This window comes from Drosophila tropicalis, unplaced genomic scaffold (assembly GCF_018151085.1).
Source record: "Drosophila tropicalis isolate 14030-0801.00 unplaced genomic scaffold, ASM1815108v1 contig_845, whole genome shotgun sequence".
NCBI classification, from domain to species: Eukaryota; Metazoa; Arthropoda; class Insecta; order Diptera; family Drosophilidae; genus Drosophila; species Drosophila tropicalis.
In genome coordinates this window covers 3,478,659-3,496,967 of record NW_027173338.1, presented here as the reverse complement: position 1 = coordinate 3,496,967, position 18,309 = coordinate 3,478,659, and the positions used below count along the sequence as shown (strand labels likewise).

Sequence of the window (18,309 nt, the reverse complement as noted above, 5' to 3'; positions counted from 1 at the left end):
CAAAGTACATGCAATTTGTATTGAAGATTTGAATAAAAATGCATCAGCTGGAACCAAAACAGTTGCGGATAGTTGAATATGTATGACAAGCTATTTAACATGAAATGGGAGGTAAATGTGGCAGGGTAGTGGGGATATCATATATGATTGATGATTAGTGATGAACAATGGTCGTATTAGGTAAATGCTATATAAAAGTCATGTTTAAAACATGCTGAAGAAAATACATTGACCAAGATTAGATACACTTATGCATTTGGTGTGAATTCTTGTTTGTATTATATTTTCCGCCTCGCGTTATTTGAATATTTGAAGAACGGTTTTGAAATTTGATATGCCAATATGTATTATTAAATTCTAATTGCTTGCAAAATTTCTTCAAAATAAGATGCAAAATAGCTTAGTTATACTTATTATACCAGGCTAACTAAAAGAAATGTGGTAATTTGCTCTTGACGGCGCTGAAGTGCTTGTGTGCTTAGAAAAGTGAGTGACATTGCTAAATAAAATACATAATTATATCATATTTCGTTCTCAATACACCCAAAAGTATGCAATTAGTTCTAAATATTTAGCCCAGCTTGTGAAGCAATTATTTTAAATATGCCATATATGGTTAGCATAAGCAAACACTCAACTTTTCCATATATTATTTCATTGTCATCGCGTTTCTATAAAAAAAAAATCATATTTTTTCTGGCTCTTCAATTATTGTGCATTCAAGCTGACAAAAATGCAAAAATTGTCGCACATGCAACATTTTGAACCAGAAAATTTTAAAACACACAAATACAAACAAATTTATTGAAATTTCCATAATCGAAAAATAAAAAAAAATGACATCACGTTCATTAATTTCACTTCTCTCTTTTTTGTTTTGTTGCAGGTGAGTGACAGAGATGAAGAGTTTGGTAAATTACATAGCAAATATGCATACTATATATAGTATTGATAGCTTTAGTAAGTATTTTCGGATGTCATGAACAAATGGATTGTTTTACAATTTGCGTAAACAAAGCGGAAAATGCATATATTTGCAACTATTTTACAACTAATTGGAATTTCAATAATATTTTTGATCGATATTTTGCCTTTTGGGGACTATTAATTATCTGATTTGATGTGTCCAGCCAATTAGTCGATTGGCTTCAATTGCAGGTGCACTCAAATGTAAAATAAACTAATTTCAAATATTGATATTTATTATTACTTGACAAAAACGAAAAAAAGAAAACCATTTTCATTTAATTCTAGAGTTTTCGCTTTCACAATAATCATGCAACCAGCCGTCCCACTTGGCATAATATTGGCTTTGCCATGCAGCAAACTCCCCTGGCAGTTGGCGTAAATATTTTCAATGCAACATGCAATTTCTTCTAATCTAAACACTCGCATCGCAGCATCGGGCAAAGGACAGCTTAAAGCATCGCGGTTCGCTTTGGTTCGCATTTTGTTTTTTGGTGGGAAGCAAGGGAATCGGCGGTGGTCTGTCTTGGTGATACTGTGCACTGCATAACTTAAGGCGTAACTAAGGCGACGACAACAACAGAGAGAAAGAGAAATGCGAAAAAAGCGATGTAAGCGGACGGGTTGGGGGGTGAGATCGAGGGGTGTTATGAAAAGAGGCAACGACATTGTTGGCAACCTAGAAAACCCAATTGTGTGCCAATGGCAAAGCGAGAATGCACCAGCACATAACATTAAGTACACTGCGAGAAAATAGCTGCAAAAACTATGTGTTACAATCAAATTTCAAAATATATCGCATGATTAATTTTATTTACCTAGTAATCACTAAAGAAGTTTGCATATTCTAACCAGTTATTTGCCTGGTATTTCTTGAATTACTCAAATGGTGACCCCGACGTATTTTCGAGTTTTTCAAATGGCTTTTCTTCAAGCTTTCAAAACTCATGCGATTAAGACTAGTAAACCAATGGTGAATCATAAATGTCTTGTGCGTTTTATATACAATGTTAGGAATGTAAGAAGTCCTAGCAAAGTTTTTTTTAAGTGTAGCTGGCTGGCACGTTTACCCAAGCACTTTCTTCAAGATGCCTATTCCCAAGCACTAACAGCAGCAGCAGCAGCAGCTACTCTGGCGGCACCTTAGCATATCTTGGAGGCTAATCTAACTAAAGGAGGCTGGACTCAGAGTCGCGGGTGCTCGCACTCCTCGCAAGTTGCGTGCAATTTGCTCTCCACCTTTACTTTTCCGCCTTCTATTTCTCTTCACCAGCGTCTCGTATCCATCCATTAGTCTTTCTCCACCTTACGTTGCCATTCAATGGTTATTTTTCTATGCACATATTTGGTATTTTTATTTTTCATATTTTCATCTTTTCTGTTCTATTTCTCTTTTTTACTGTAAATAATAGCAATACATATTTAAATTGTGCTTGTGTGTGTGTGTGTGCCACATTGCCGTCGCCATCTCCACTTCCATCTTTGCGTCCTTCCTTCCTTCCTTTAGTTGCGTTTCCTGTGCCATTGATAGCCATCTCCTGTTGCCTCGCCTGCATTTTTACTAAGGCTCCGTTGACTTTTATGTACAGCTTCCCCATATACGCTTTATCAATATGTATATGCATTATATATAGGTAGCTATGTATATAGATTTTTCCTTTTTCTATTTATATAAATTGTAAGTAAGAGTTACTCCTCTCCCCTCACACTATTAGGCATTGCTACAGATTCATTCTTTAAGAGAGAACGATGAAGTTTTTAAATTGGCCTGGGCCTTCTCTCTTTTCTAATAGAACGATAAAAATTTTATGGCAATCAATTTAATGCGCTGAAGCACACGCACTTTGCCAAAGGTCGCTGTGGCAACGTGGCTCCAGAAAGAAGAGAAAAGACCTCCTCATGTCGATGGGGGAAGCCTTAGCCAAAGTTGCCACAATTGCCAGAACACGCAGAAATCTTACTAAATATTTCAACGCGGGGCCAAGAGGGTATCAAGAGCAACAATATTGCAAGCTAAAATTGGGTGAGAAGGCGTTTAAGAGAAGGCGTTTTGGGGTAAGAAGTTCAGGGAAAAGTTTTTCGGTTATGGAGGAAACCTAATAAGTATTTATATAATCAAACAATTGTGGGAGTCTGCGTTGAAAAACTGGTATCATGTGCTTAGAAAATGGGAAATATTTGATAATTCAAACATGCCAAGCAAAGGAACTTCTATTTTTGAATAGCTTTAAAAAAAGTTGAACGAAAAATCATAAGATGTTTCCATATTCTCTTGAAATCGTTCGAGTTACTATGTTTTAAGCGCTTTGGCTTTTAGTTGATATTACTCTGAGTAATTGGTATATGGTTTTACTTTGTATAAGGGTTTTTAGTTTGTACTTAAAGTTCAGAAATATTAGAGAAAAAATTTATACAGAACTCGAAAAATTTGTGAAAAATGTTCTAGCAGAAAACTTTCATAACCTTTCAAGTCATTTGATTCTTTCGAGTTATAGATAATCGACACTTCTTCTTTTAAATGGTATTAGGATCTTTTCATGGTTTTTCAATCTTTTATTAATTTTCATTGTGTTCAATTGTCATTTGAGTGCACATAAGGAATTTCCCAGCGTTGAGCTATACTTATACGAATGTCCTGTCATTTCAATTACATTTCTTCACTTCAATCAAATCGCATTAAAAACTTTCTTTTCCTGCCTTCTGCTCCTCCTCCTTTTTTGGCTATCAAAAATGGCATGTCCTTGTGCAACACGCGTCCTTCTGCACTTGCAGTCAATCGTAAATTGAATTTAAACCGTCTCGTCCTGCCATGGCGTGCCAACTGCCGCGTTTCCCTCTTCGATCAGCAATCTAATGATTGCCTTGGTCCAAAGAGAAATACTTGCTTGGACTTTGGCAATTGCTTTTCAATTTCTTATCGCATAGACTTTTCGGGTAAGTCGGTGGCCAAGTGAGGTGGTGAGTGAGTGGTTGAGTGAGTAAGTCAGTGAGTGACTTCTGTCAGCCACGAAAGGACACTTGAAATTATTGAAATTGTTTTGCCTGCATTCTGGACTGCCATCTCTATTTCTATGTCCGTCTCAATTTCTCTCTTTGTCTCTCTGTCCCTGACTCTGTGTGATAATCGCCATGGAATTTTCTCATTTTGTGCGATTCCAAGAATTTTGTGGATTTTCGGTTATTGATTTTGAAATGCCAAACAGCCTGAAGAGATAGAAACAGACAGAGAAAGCGAGATATATGAATAAAGCAAGTGTCTCTGGTTGGATGTGTGCCTCGTCGCCTGCTTGTTTGTGGTTTTGTATGCCTTTAATTAGTTGCTAATTTGCTGCAAAATGTACGGACGGACATTTTCAAACTCTCTGAAGTGTGTGTTTGCGAATTCTATACAGTTGCCCGGGGTTACCCACCACTCGAAATAAGCAGAAAAGCCAGCGAAATAATGATAAAAGAAATAACAAAATTTAAGAACCATCCAAGATCCGAAATTCCATTTATGTATGCTCCACACATCGTTGAGTCATTAAGCGTAAATAACTTAATTTTCAGAAGTCTCAACTCCCTGCACCTCCGCCTCCCCCACCATCCCACTCCCACCTGACAACACTCAGGCAGGCAACATATACATATTTGTATTTTTCGTCGATTAAAGGACTGAAATTTTATTCCATATACCAAACAAAAAAAAAAATGTTTAATTTTTTTATAATTCCTTTTCATTCGTTGGCGGTTAATTAAATTCAGTCAATGCGTCGACTGTCGACGACTTTTGGATACCGTTTACAGCAATGAGGAAATGAAAGCTTAACAAATTTATCCTCTAGTCAAATCTTCCCTTTTTAGTTGTATTATACAGAAAGTCCTTTATTTGAATCCAAGATTACGATCAACTTTTGCTTGCGCGTTTCCTTTTCCTTTTTAAGACGCTTATCCTTGACATATACTTGAGCAACTGAGTGAATGAATTCTCAATTCTCAATCAGACTTAAATATAGGTCGCTATAGAACAAACAACCTTGGAATAACTCAAAGTTCCTGTTCCTCCCACAATTCAAAGAGGATGACAATAAAAAGAAAGTAAACTTATCATCACATGCCACAACCAGCTCGACTTTAACTTTCTCATCTTATAAGTCTTGTCGCCTTTAAACTATCCTTACCCTTTCAGGCTGCAGGGTATAAAAAAGGGGCTTGGCATCGTCAGCTGAGAGACCCCATACAGAAAGAGGAGAAGAAAGGGTAACACAGACGCGCACGGGCGTTGATTTATAGTCGCGTTGCTTTATAAATCAAATGAAATGAAATTTATATAAATAAATAAAATGTCATATAAAAGGCTCCTACTTACATATGTATGTATATATATTTATTTGTATACATATACATATGTATGTATATACCATCGCATTGAAATCGCTTCGGTCGGTCAAACTCTTTAGCACCATTAACAAAAGATTTTCGCCATTATTTCGTTCAATATGTCCGTTCGTTGCCTTTTCATTTACGTCGTCTTTGTTGACCACACTTAATCCTTTCCACAGGGCCAAGTAGCGTGGCATTGCATTTTGCGATAAATTCGCATTAAATAAGAGAAAGAAGGAAAAAAGAGATACGGGGAGAGTAAGAAAGAAACGAGAACGACTGACTGACCAATCGAATGACCACCAACAATGCTTCTGCACGCATTCTGGTCGAATCCCGTGCACTTGGCGCACAATGCAATGATAGAAAATCGAAGTGCATCGAAACCGTTTATGCCCTGCTAAAGAATGTCAATAACAAAGAGGGCAAAAAAGGGCCGGGCAGAACGTGGCTTTAATGATATTGTGTCCTGGACCATAAACCGAACAGTTGTTGTCTTCATTTGTTAAGCGAGCCAGAGCTGCAGAGATACCCATCATAACCTTTTCTTACTCACACACTTTACAGTGGTTTTTCAGTTATCGATTTTAGTTCTTAGTTTACTCAACTATCTACTTTAAATAGAACAAGAATATAACTTTCTATTGTTAGTATAAATCTTTATGCCGAATTCTTGCATTTCTTTCAGTGTGCTTTGATTTTTTGTACCACAGTTTAAGCCTTTCAATGAAAACGGGGACCAAGTTCGCATTGCAATTGACAACTTCAATGTGAACAATATTATTTTGCATTTTTTGGCAGAGTTTTCGTTTTCATTTTCTTCTCTCATGTTTTTTTATTTTGTGAGAAGTACATCCATTGTCTGCTCCTTCTGCTGTGGCTTCTGACTTCTCGTTTTGGCCATATCGTTTTACGCTTCGTGGCGCGGTGGCGCATCTGCAGATGCGGTTTCACTTGGTAGCTGAAGGAGCAGCCACCAGCAGGCAGCGAACGATGGGAGATGGTTTAAATGTAAGCGAGTACATCTTGTATATATCTTTGGCATATGTGGCAACTACTCTGTTCTCTCTCTCCTGCCTCTAGCCCCCATCTATTGTGGTTTACTTGACTTTTGTTGCATATTACGTAAGTCGTTGGGTTGGCGTTTCCAATGCACTTGGCATCCGTGCATCGTGCCATCGTGCACCGTGAACAATGTCTATTTGAATGAGTTTTAACTGTGCCACAGACAGACACAGATGTCTGTACATTTATGGGGGAAAGGCTACTGTTTGTGGTGGGCGGTGGCGGCGGCGGCGGCGGCGATGGTAGAGAATAAATAAGTGCACCGCGCTCTCTTGTTTGACACTTGCAGCTGTCAACGCGGCTGTGATTGATCGTTCAAGCAGTCGCTCCAGTCCAAGAAAAAACAAACTACACACAGTGGCCAACTTAATGCTTTAGCCCATAACAAATGGTTCGATCAGCTTAAAAGACTGATAGAGAGGAATAAGCTCCAAAGAGCTGAGAAGGCAAAAGAAAAAGAAACCTTCTACTCAAAATTCAAATGTCTCGATCGAGACTGATTGATGAGTAAGTTTTCTAGTAAAAAACAAAACCTTAACAAAACTTATCTATCAATTTCTAAAAGAACAAAAATAAAGAAGAATGAAGACCACTTCAAAAGATAACTGGCAAGAAGAGTAATTTCTAAGTGAGCTCCTCCTCTCCAAAGAACAAAAAAGTTGACCTCATTCCATGCTCAGCAAAAATTAATTTCAATTTATTGTCTCAATTTATAATGCAACAAATTGAGCGTCAGCCCAGAAGATTTTTCTTCTGGCCAAAAATAAACGTTGACAGCATAAGCGCTTCAGATACATACATACACAGATAGACAGATAGATGGATAGATACATAGAATGTATCTTTCAGATACTCCCTGGCACCCAAACCACCACGCGGCATTGAACTTGAACTTATCAGTCTTTAGTTTTTCAATTGTTTGCCAAGGAAAAAGTTTCAAACAAAAGTTATTATAAAGTTCTGCACATTCACTCGCATCGTTTAAAACCTTTCAATGCCAAAAACCAACCATTTCACTTTTTCCTTAGCTTTTTGAATTGTTCTAGCTCCTGCCGTATCTTTCCTCTCGGTTAAATTGAGTGCACACACACAGAAACGAGAATCGAACCAAACCATCGGCAGACTTTTGTCATTTGTCTGCTGTCATGTCAGTTGTCAACTTTGATTTTTCAACTTTATTTTCGTTTTTCATAAAAAAATAAAAATATAAAAAAAAGTACGAAAAATTGTGTATATAAAATAAAATGTTATAGTTACAAAAGACAAATTGCAAACACAAAGAGAGAGAGAGAGAGAGAGAGAGGGAGACAGAGGGAAAGTAGGAGAAAAGTTGAAGCATGTTGACAATTTTTTACAAATATGTAACTTGATTTTTTTTTCCTCCAAACAGATTACAAAACTATGGTTTTTGCAATGGACAAGAATCTTAGAACTAAATTTTCTATATAATATACAAATATGTAGATATATACAAAAATACTCAATATTATTGTCAGGGAACATTGAATCTTTGCATAATATATATGGATAATATATTTAATCCAATTCCACTTAAATTGGTTTAATTGAAAGAATATAACTTAGAAGTCGTTAGAAAATGTCTTGGACTTTATATTCTTTTTCTCATTTTTTAAAGCAAAAACCGTATAGTTTCATTTTAAGATCCTCAAATATTGCAAATCATAGTGAAGGAGAAGTAACAAATTTATTTAATTTCTTTTTAAACATATTTTTATAAATTTTTCAAAAGTTTTTCGAGAGCTTTGCCAAAACCTCATTTCTGAATCCGAAATCAAAGGAAAGTAAAGAAAAACAAATCGTCGACTAAGAGTTCATTTAGAACGAAGTAACTTAAATATTTGAGATTAGTTCCAATAAGCGAATAAGTTGAGATAAAAACAAAAAAAAAAGAAGTTCGTTTACACATGTTGAAAATAGAAAATGAAATAGTTCATGGACATAAATATTTTCTATTTTCAAATGTTTCATTTGTTAAGATCTTCGTCACGTTTCTTTGCTTCTGAGACAAAATTCTCCATCAAACCTAAAAACCATCATTTAGTTGTATACAATTTAACAACAATAAATTTTCTTGGTATTTTCATTCTGTTGATAGGCGGAGGAGAAGGGGAAAGAATTTTACAGCATTTGACAACTGAACACTTTATCTTAATGTCAATTTTGTTGGTTTTATATATTTTTGAGTCGGTCTGCTGTGGTTCTTCTTCGTCGGTTTCTTTTAGATTTTTCGAATGGAATTGGGCTTAAGGTTTAAGGTTCGGGGTTCGTTTTGTGCGTGTGCGTGAAGCAGTTAAGAACGTTCAAGCAAATTAGCTATAAAAAAGCCATTTGTAAGTCAAACTCGGAGTCAGATTGTTTGTCAAAATCACGACTCTCTGTCGATTTTGGTCTGTTGTACGCGTTAATGGCGCCAAAAAGGTTAGATAAAGTTGTTTCTAGGATTTACATTTAAATTGGGAAAGCTTCTTCGACAAGCGATGAATCATCGTCAGGGTCATCAAATCCATCTTCATCGTTCGAATAAGTTGAAATGTTTGACTTTAGTCGTAGATTTTATTTCATTTGTGTCATTTGTCTCTCTCGTTTGAACAGTACGACAACGTAAATTCGTGCCTGCACGTGCTGCGCAGTCAATCGGTTGGAGGACTGGACAATATTACCACCAATGACATATGTGCCGGACGCCTGAAAGCCGTTTTAGCCCTGTTCTTTGCCCTGAGTCGGTATAAGCAGCAGGCGAAGCAAACAAAAACGATTGCAGTTACTTGTGGCGGCGGAGTCGGTAGTAGTAGTGGCTCTTCAACTCTTGGTGGTGGTTCTGTCCTGGGCATTGGCTTGGGTGGTAGCCTGAGAGCTTCTGGTGGCAGCCTTCTGGTTGCCGACAAGAATCAAACAGAACAACAGCAACAGAGGCAGGAGAAGCAGCAACAGCAGCAGCAACAACAGCAGTTGCAACAACAGACACCCCAGCAATTGGCTCAATCCTTGGAGAACGGCAATGAGATGGTGAATCGGTGAGTAAAAGTTTAAAATAATTGAAACACTTTAAAATAATTCCCAATGAATGTTTTAATTCACTTTGAGGACAATATTTGCAATAATTAATTTGATGTTGTATTTATTTGAAATTGTAACGTTCAAAGGCAAAGGACCTTAGCACTATTACTCGCACTCTCACCCATAGGACTTTTACTCTGACCCTTAGAACTTTTACTCTGACCCTTAGGAACGTCACGTTGTCACGTAATATATTAACGTAAGCAAACAAGGATGGCAATAGTAGCAGCATCATTTGTGAGCACTGTTATTCTAACAGCTTGGCTTACGAACAACGTTAAATTTAACAGCATCAGTTGCGAGTCATGTAAAACGTTGCTTATCGATATATATCGAACGATAACTCTTTCTAGCGCCAATTTCGAAAATTATAATTTTATTTTGTTAATGTTATTGGGTTGACTCCTATTTAAATTGCACTTAAATTAGTATTGTATATTATATCAAGGCCAGAATTACCACTTAAATCGTGCCAGCTCCTTTAGGTAAAACTATGTACACCCCAGTCAATATTTTCGCTATTTATCCCTACGATAAGTTTTGAATAAACCAGAGCTCAATTATGTGAATGTGTTAAATTGCTATGATTGTAAATTATGATAAACTTGTATAAATTTAATAACTCTTATTTACAATAGCTGTAGATAAACCCAAGTTGATTATATATTCGAAACAAATTCCAGTAAAATCGATTAAATGTTAACCAAGTTAAAAATATACATAAATCCTAATATGCTTACTGAAGCTTTCACTTCGAATCCAGCTTTATTAGCTTTATAAAAATTTTCTAGGAGCAACGTCTTATCCCCCAAGCTAAAGTCTAGCATCGTTTATTTAAATTCAGCTACTTGTCTATCCCGCCCCACCAATTTCCGGCTTATTTATACCCCCTGCCATCATAGTCCATTCCTCTGTCAGGAATTTTTACTCATTTCCATCAGCTCATATCCAATGTCAGGGATTTCCTATGCATTTGGCTTATACTGCCATAAGACCATCCGGTACGCATTTCTTTCACGTTTTCCCCCCAAATCAAGAATAGACGAAAAACGAAAGAAAATAAAAAAAGTTTCATAGCAAGTTAAATATGATTTATTGGTTTGTTTGCCGGAAATTACAAGCAGTTTGCCTTTCAACATCAAACTGCCAAAAGCCAAAAACAAAAAAAAAAAAAAAATACAGAAGAAAAACATGGCATACCTTTAAGGGCAAATGTCGACATCTTTGCTTTCCTTTTTTTTTTTTTGGTTCTCTCTCGATTTCTGTGAAAAATTCAAAACCTGAAGACGAGAATCGTGGCCAAATTAGAAAACTTTATTTGCCAGGAACAATGTCTGCTGGGGGAGGTTTTTGCAACCCTCGGGGGAAGTCCCTTTGGAGTAGACAGGAAACGGAAGCTTTTGTGTGGCTCCCTCCGACCCCAAAACGACCCACACGAATCGAAATGTGTTGATGACTTTCACTGACTATGAAATTTAAATGCGTAACGGAAATGTTTTGCGTTTTTCTTCTTCAACTTTCCGACTGGTTGGAGCAGCAGACAACAAACAGACAAATAAATTGCATTGCATTTTTATGGTCGTCCTTGCCCCTAGTTTGTGGTAGGCACACACACACACAGACCCGGACACAGACGGCAGATTGCAGGCACAGGTTCATTTAAAGTTGGACCATAAAACTTTCACTAGACTAGAGACCGAGTCGGCTGTTTATAATGTCTGCGGTCTGTGACAACCGCTTCTCGTACCCCTCGCGACTACAAAATGGCGACATAACAACGACAATAGCATAAATGGCATAAAGTTGCCGCTCTTCATGCAATATTCAAAGCCAGGGAGACAGCTGGTGCCGGGTAATTCACAACTTCCTCTTATTTTCTGGTATTTTAAAGCTGTGATTTCCAAGGAGAGCAGCCAGCAACATGTTGCCTTGACGCACATAATTAAAATCATCCTTTGGAGCATTTCTCAAGCATTTCTTTTGGCCCTCAAAGTAAAACAGCTGATGACATTTACCAACCCCAAAACTGTAAAAGGTTTTCTCAAGCCATTTATAACTGAAAATTGCTTTACCCAGACATTGCAACAATATGTTCCCAAATGTATTTATAACATTTGTAATGGAGCTCGTTGCTCTCACAGGTTACATTAGAAACATATGAGTATGAGTTGGGGATGGCTGGGGTTTTGCTTGGGTTTGGGGTCTGTATTCGGCTTAGAAGCGTAAATTCCTGTACTTACCCCTTGAAATCCGCCCACGTGTGCGTGTCTCGGTAATTCGACTGCATTTATGCGTGACCATGTGTGGCATCCACACAAAACGGAACAACCCCGAAAATCTCTCCCAGGCTTTAATCTTTATACCCCAGATTGAGCTTGAACTCCATCTCTTCTTCGAGCAGGCAGTGCACTCGTCGTCCTGCCTATTGTGGCCACTTTGCGCCCAGGGACTTTCACACACACACACACACACCGCAATTGACAACTTGTCAGGATCTAAAAATAAATTCACAAACCTGCATGGACCTTGTCCTTCGAAAACACTGAACAAAATAAAGAGAAGAATTGACATTTGAACCCTTCGAGTCGTTTGTTCCATAAAATTGAACAGATTGGACATTTTCTAGTTCAAATTATATAGACAATAGTCTTTAACTCTAGATTCTCGAGTCTTAAAAACACATTTAAGGATGTCTTTAATAAAAGCTACTAAACTCTGTCAACTATATCCAAAAGGGAAAAGGTACTTTGCCCTTGATTTGCAGTGTATTGCTCTCAATAGACTCTAGTTGTCGATTTAACTTTTGGTTGTCCTGGGGGTTTGAAATTTTTCCACTTCGTCTGCTGCTTTGTCCTGCCGTTCTTGTGTGTTTTGAATTTATAATTCCATTTGCGGTTTTAATTTGGTAAATGTGAAATTAATTTTATTCAATTGGAAGCTTGTTGTCAACCCCCAAAGGAAAGTCGTCTCTGCTTGGACCTCTCGATAAATGCTTCATTGAATCGCAATTGTCTATTCCTTAACGAATCTTTGGATGTTCGGAGTCCGCGTTCTGCATTTCCTGCAAGAGATTATCAATTTGTGTTTGACTTTCGGCACTTGGTATCCCAATAAATGTATCTTCTGGATCTCTAAATTGTCCACAATTGTATAAATGTTCATTTTCCAAACGTAGAAAATTCCATATGAAACGTCTAGTGATTTCAAATAAACCAACATAACTCTTGACATTATAGGGCAAAATATGTTCATTAATATTGAGATACAATTCCAAAAGCCAAATGAAACGCATTAGAATATTCTCAACTATGGCAAAGTAATAAAACCACTAGAAAGAGAAAACAATTTGTAGTAATTTTAATAAATTAAGTTATAACTCACTTTGGGATAGATTAGCTGTTCCCTTAGAAATAGATTTTCGCGTCTCCACACTCTGAATAATCCAAAATCCTTTACTAAATCCCAATAGATGAAATAAATCGTTGATAAGAGTGAACTGATAATATAGCCCCAAAGCCAAGGATTATGGGATATTTGTTTATATTCATCTAAAAATCAAATGTATGAGTAAATGATTATTTAACGATTTCATTAAAGTTACCTGCAGTATTCATAAGAATTGTAGAAAACAAGATAACAGGAAATACTGAAAGATATTTGCCAGCATTATATAGAAATTCAGTTGAATTGGTATCACTGTAACGCCTGAAACATTGAGCCAAACGCCACCAAGATGGCAGACAGCGTAAAAGTGGCATTGCAAAATTTGTCAGGCCAAAATCAAATGTTGATTTACTATTAGTATAGTATCTCACATAGAATCGAACGAGTATATAGTAGTCCACAAGACAGTTGGTCAATGACATCAATTGTTCCGCTATAAAAAAATCAGCAAAATTCACCTCATAGAAGGGAGCCGCGAAAATTCGTCCAAACGCGTGTAACAACCACACGCGGGACGCATGGTTCATCATTCGAATGGGATTGCAAATTAAAACTGTCATTACAATCACAAAAATTAGGGGAAAGAAATATGGCTCAGCTATATCGAATTGCATATAATGTTGAAATCCCAAAATCGTCAGAGAGCATATATATCCCAATGCACTGGCCGCCTGAAGTAGGGCCACAGGCTGAGATTGATTACGTGGATTGATGTCAAATACTCGAACATGATTGATACCCATCAGTTGCCAAACATGCATATTAACGGTCAAGTAGAAGCAGAAAATTATACCAACAACAGGTCCACGATAGAGTCGTATGAAAGTGGCAAGTAGTTCAAGTTCATCAAAGGAAGCTAAATCTAAAATGGTATTGAGATCAGCAAATCGTTTCAATCTATACCATGCCATGGCAGGAATTTTACTTACACGATATTATACATATGAATGCAGCAACAAGGAAAAGACCCAAAAGGACTCCTGTACAAAAGACTTTACCCAAAGGAGTACGAACTCCTAATGGTGGTACTCTTAATTTGGCCATGGCCTTAGAAAAGTTAATAGTAAAATACGATTAAGACATTAATTTACGATAAATAATTTAACTGTCTACCTTTGAACGATCACCGCCCGTTAGATACTCTGTATATGTATCCTCCACTTCTTTAATTAACTTGATTAACTCGCTTATCTTGTTCAACGACGATTTATCCAGAACATATCTACACCATTTGGCGCCCTCAGTTGATTTCAGATTTTTGTCATACTTTTTGCATATCTTTTGAAAACCCATATAATTCAGAGTACGATAATTCTTCAAGATAGTCAAACTATAGTAGAATTCGCTGTACGCCTTACGTAGTTTTCGTTTATCCACCTTTTCACTCTCAGTATACGTTATGGATTCTACTCCTGCCGAGGGACCACCTTCTTGTCGTCTTAATGATATAAATTTCATCTTAAACGTGGATTGCTTACGATAACCTTCAGCCAACTTATGAACAAAAAAGTGTTCCACCCGATTAAGTTCACTGGAACAGGTCGCGAAAAAGTTGTCCTCCAAATTTCGATAATATTCAATAATCATAATGCGGGGAATGGAACCCGGGTCCGGAGCCTCAAATAACCCATCATTTATGAGGGTCTTTAAATGCTTTATCATAGAAATTTGTTTTAAGATAATACCTACTAACAGTGGATTATGATTCAACTTACGTTATATTTCATGTATTGATCCCGCCATTCAACAGTCATATATCTTTCTATTTGCTCACCGAATTTCATTTTGTCGAACAGATTTTCTCACAGAGAACTCAATAAAAACTAAACTTCAATTTGATGGAAATATCAATGAAAGTTTATTTAGAAATAAATTTTATCTATTTTTGGGGGCTGTGTATCAGAATTAAATTGTTTGCGCCGCCTATTCTTGTGCACATCATTATCCGATTTATCCATTAAACGTTCCAACATTTCCTCTTGTCGGGCATTTAGGGCTGTCATGTGTATATCTCGTGTGGCGCGAAATCGGCCACAATTATATAAATGTTCGTATTCCAAGCGCAATATATTCCAAATGAACCGTCTTGTTATTTCACAGAAACCAGATATAGTCTTACAATTATAGGGTGTAAGAATTTCCTGATAGGCCATATAGAATTCCAAGACCCATACGAATCGGAGTAGTGTGTTTGCCCATATTGCAAAATAATAGAACCACTGCAAAAGTCCATAAAAATAATGAAGACTCCATAAAGTAACTGACACATTTACCTTTGGGTATACTAAAGTTTCGCGTAGAAATATATTTTCACCTTGCCAGACTTTAAATAAACCAAAATCCCTTAATAAATCCCAAATTGCTTGATAAATATTCGAAAGTGTGGCACTTGCAATATAACCCCAAAACCAAGGATTCTCAAAGAAGTTTTCATAGCCCGCTAAGAAAGAAATTCATTAGTTAGTTTGCAATTTTTTCATTCACTTCGATTTACCTACCATTTGTCTCCCTTTGAATGGTGGAAAAGACAACGACTACAATGATACTGAAATATTTCAAGGTATTTAATAAATACATGGGAGACTTGGACGTACCTTCCCAGTAACGTCTTAGACTCTGAGCCATGCGAAACCAGGCAGGCAGACAAAGGATCACAGCCACAACGTAGTCGGGTTCAAAATCAAAAGCATCTTCCCGTTTGCTATAATAACGAACATAGAAACGCCCCAATTGATAATGATCCACCAAACAATAGACCAATGATATCAACTGATCGGCCAGCCAAAAATCCGCGAATCGAACATAGAAGAAAGGAGCCAATAAAACTCTACCCAGAATACTTAGAAACCACATTCGTGCAGGATAATTCCAAATATGTATGGGATTGAAAAACAAGGCTGTGGTCACTATTATAAAAGTCAAGGGAATTGGCTGAGGATCATCTATGCCGAACTCTTTGTGATGCAGATAGAGCAACATGCTCAGGGTGCATATGTAACCCATGCTGCTGGCTATGGCCAGATATGAGGCAGGTTGTATATGATTACGGGGATTCATTTCAAAGATCAGCACATGATTGATGCCACATCTTTGCCAAATGTACACATTAATAGAAATAAAGAAACAATAAACTATCCAACTTAATGGACCACGATAAATGCGAACAAAAGATGACAACAATTCCGGTTGGTCACACAAAGAAAAGTCTAAAAAAGGCCCAAACAATCAACATAAATGGTTCAAGTGACTTAATTATAACTCACAGGATATCACACATATTATGGATGACACAATGAAGAGTCCTAGAAATAAGCCAGCACAAAATATTATAGTTGATGGTGTCTTATGGCCCAAGGGTGGCACACGCAATTGTTGCATAGCCTTGGAGCGATCTCCATTGGCCAAGTGTTGCGTATAAAGATCTTCCATGCCCACAATCAAACGTCGCAGTTCATAATCCTCGGTGAAGTCAGCATTAAGGGCATACGTTTGAAACCAACGTTTACCCATTGTGGAATTAAGATGTTTATCGTATTTCTTGCATATTTTGCGAAAACCAGTGAGATTAAGACTTTGATAGTTTTGGAGTATGATTAAACTTAAATAGAATTCACTCGATGCCAGACGCAATCTTTTCAAGTCCTTACGACTATGTCGTGCATCGTGTATACTTTTATGTATTGAAGTGGCAGAATTATGATCTCTTGGCTGATGATGGGCCGTCATTTGTATCATCAAGGTGGCATATTTACGTCGTGCCTCGGCCAATTTCTCTTCAAAAAAGTAATTTACACGCTCCAACTCCTCGTCACAGACTTTAAAGAATTCATCTTCACAATCCCTATAATAGTTGGCTATTTGTTGATTGGAAGCATTACTAGGATTGGGTGCCAGTTCTCTAGCGCGACGTATCATTGCTTTGAGTTCCTATTACACAGACAGATCGAAAACTGTAATGTAAATGGATTTAGGATATAGATTTCATACCGCATAGTTCATATATTGTTGACGCCATTCTGCTGTTAAAAGGGTCTCAAAGGTTTTGCCAAATTTCATTTTATTATGTGTATTTTATTGTATCAAAATATTGAGCAGTGTTGAAAAGGTATATGGAGTTATATATTTTAGCATTTCAAAGACACTTTTTTGCTTTAAGAAAGGTTTGCCAAAAGGTTCTTCTTACATGTGAATAATTAATACTTAGAAGAACTTAATTTCTTTATAAAATTAAACTGACCCTCTGTTGAGATTTGATTTTGGAACTCAAAATATGAAAAAAAATGACTTCTAATTGATTGATCTGAAACTGGCAAATCAAATTTTTGGTTACTATCAAAGTCTAAGCAATTGTCACATTAACCGGTATATTAGTCACGTCCACGCCTCTGTTATGGCAATGAATCAGTTACAATTAGGCATGGAATGGTCAGCATTTGATACTCACTGTTCTTTTTTTCTGATGGCTAAACATCCCTGTTCCTGTTCCGAGTGTAGCCAACTGACGTTGATTCGCATTGCCATTGTCCGTACATCGCTGGCAACAATATTTCGACATGCGTTTTTCCCTGCCGTTTATTCTGTCTACCATTTGACATTTTTTGCTTTTGTTTTGGTGGACAGTCTGCCGCACCACCCACACCTCCCACTCCCAACCACAGAACCATCCAGAGATGCACACCGCCTCCCCCCTGGGTTTTCATGTTGAAGTAGCCTTGAAAGCAGACTTTAATATACAATTTTTTTTCTTTTCAAGTGGACATGGATTTTGTGAAGTGACTGCATTATTAAAAAAAAACAAGTAAAAAAAGAAGAGCATATCTTTGGGGGTTGAATGTTTAACTCTTTAAGGTTAAAGCCTTGTCCCAATCAGCGGTGGCCACAATTCGAAATTCGATTTTCCCCCCTCAAACAAATATGCCATTAGTCATAGGAAACACAGGCGAAATAAAATTGGGGAGCAGAAAAATGTCGTCTACAGGCATTCATTCTTAACTCCGCGCCACTTCACTCTACTCTACTCCACTCCACTCCACTCCATACCAAGACACACTCCCATTCGTATCCTCTCTCTTGTAGTCGTCATCGCAGAACATCATCAAAGCAGGCATTCATCTTTTACTTTACTTTCCCTGACTTTCCTGCTGTTTTCCTGGGTGAAAAATGTGAAACAATTGCAACGATGATTACTTTTTCCAACAGTTTGTTGTTTGTTGTTAGAGCGAAAAATGCTCGTAAAGGAAAATTGAATTGGCAAGTGGGTGGTTTTCTTCCTTCTTCCTTGTCCTCTTACCTTTTTTTTCCTTTTCGCTCTTGTAATCCCTGGGGAGTATTTTAGGTTAAAGAGGCATGAGACAGGTGGTGGTAGGTAGTTGGTTCATAATTATATGCTAAATA

The 18,309-nt window shown here is 37.2% G+C and overlaps 2 protein-coding genes and 1 long non-coding RNA gene across 7 annotated transcripts in view; 1 reads left to right on the top strand and 2 right to left on the bottom strand.

Moving 5' to 3' along the window:
- The window catches only part of sick (sickie), a 203,063-nt gene that overhangs the window by 91,987 nt on the left and 92,767 nt on the right, over window positions 1–18,309 (top strand). For 2 of the 3 annotated variants that reach the window (XM_068295747.1, XM_068295755.1), the window contains exon 3: window positions 9,007–9,428. In XM_068295747.1, the coding sequence (XP_068151848.1) occupies window positions 9,007–9,428 (422 nt within the window). Of the gene's footprint in view, window positions 1–9,006; window positions 9,429–18,309 lie in introns of those variants that run through there. The other variant, XM_068295748.1, reaches the window with a different exon arrangement.
- On the bottom strand, window positions 12,139–13,104 carry LOC137581430 (uncharacterized). Its single transcript, XR_011033153.1, has 3 exons — window positions 13,073–13,104; window positions 12,853–13,019; window positions 12,139–12,799 (listed from the first exon to the last, which is right to left on the bottom strand). It is a non-coding gene; the product is annotated as an uncharacterized lncRNA (long non-coding RNA).
- On the bottom strand, window positions 14,750–17,015 carry LOC137581494 (solute carrier family 53 member 1). 3 transcript variants are annotated; one of them, XM_068295757.1, is made up of 6 exons: window positions 16,903–17,015; window positions 16,179–16,842; window positions 15,510–16,121; window positions 15,414–15,449; window positions 15,189–15,355; window positions 14,750–15,134 (listed from the first exon to the last, which is right to left on the bottom strand). In XM_068295757.1, the coding sequence occupies exons 1-6, from the start codon at window positions 16,969–16,971 to the stop codon at window positions 14,778–14,780; spliced, it is 1,905 nt and encodes a 634-aa protein (XP_068151858.1). In that variant the 5' UTR covers window positions 16,972–17,015; the 3' UTR covers window positions 14,750–14,777. The 3 variants fall into 3 exon arrangements, with proteins under 3 accessions (XP_068151858.1, XP_068151857.1, XP_068151859.1); XM_068295756.1 differs by having other exon boundaries at window positions 15,414–16,121; XM_068295758.1 differs by lacking the exon at window positions 14,750–15,134 and having other exon boundaries at window positions 15,298–15,355; window positions 15,414–15,460.

What these genes read in the sequence shown, in the direction of transcription:
- LOC137581494 (XM_068295756.1), bottom strand. Translation starts at nt 16,971, where the DNA reads ATGAAATTTGGCAAAACCTTTGAGACCCTTTTAACAGCAGAATGGCGT. An exon ending in CATAATATGTGTGATATCCT is followed by an intron (nt 16,122 to 16,178) that starts GTGAGTTATAAT and finishes GGCCTTTTTTAG; the next exon opens with ACTTTTCTTTGTGTGACCAA. An exon ending in CATTCAAAGGGAGACAAATG is followed by an intron (nt 15,356 to 15,413) that starts GTAGGTAAATCG and finishes TTTCTTTCTTAG; the next exon opens with CGGGCTATGAAAACTTCTTT.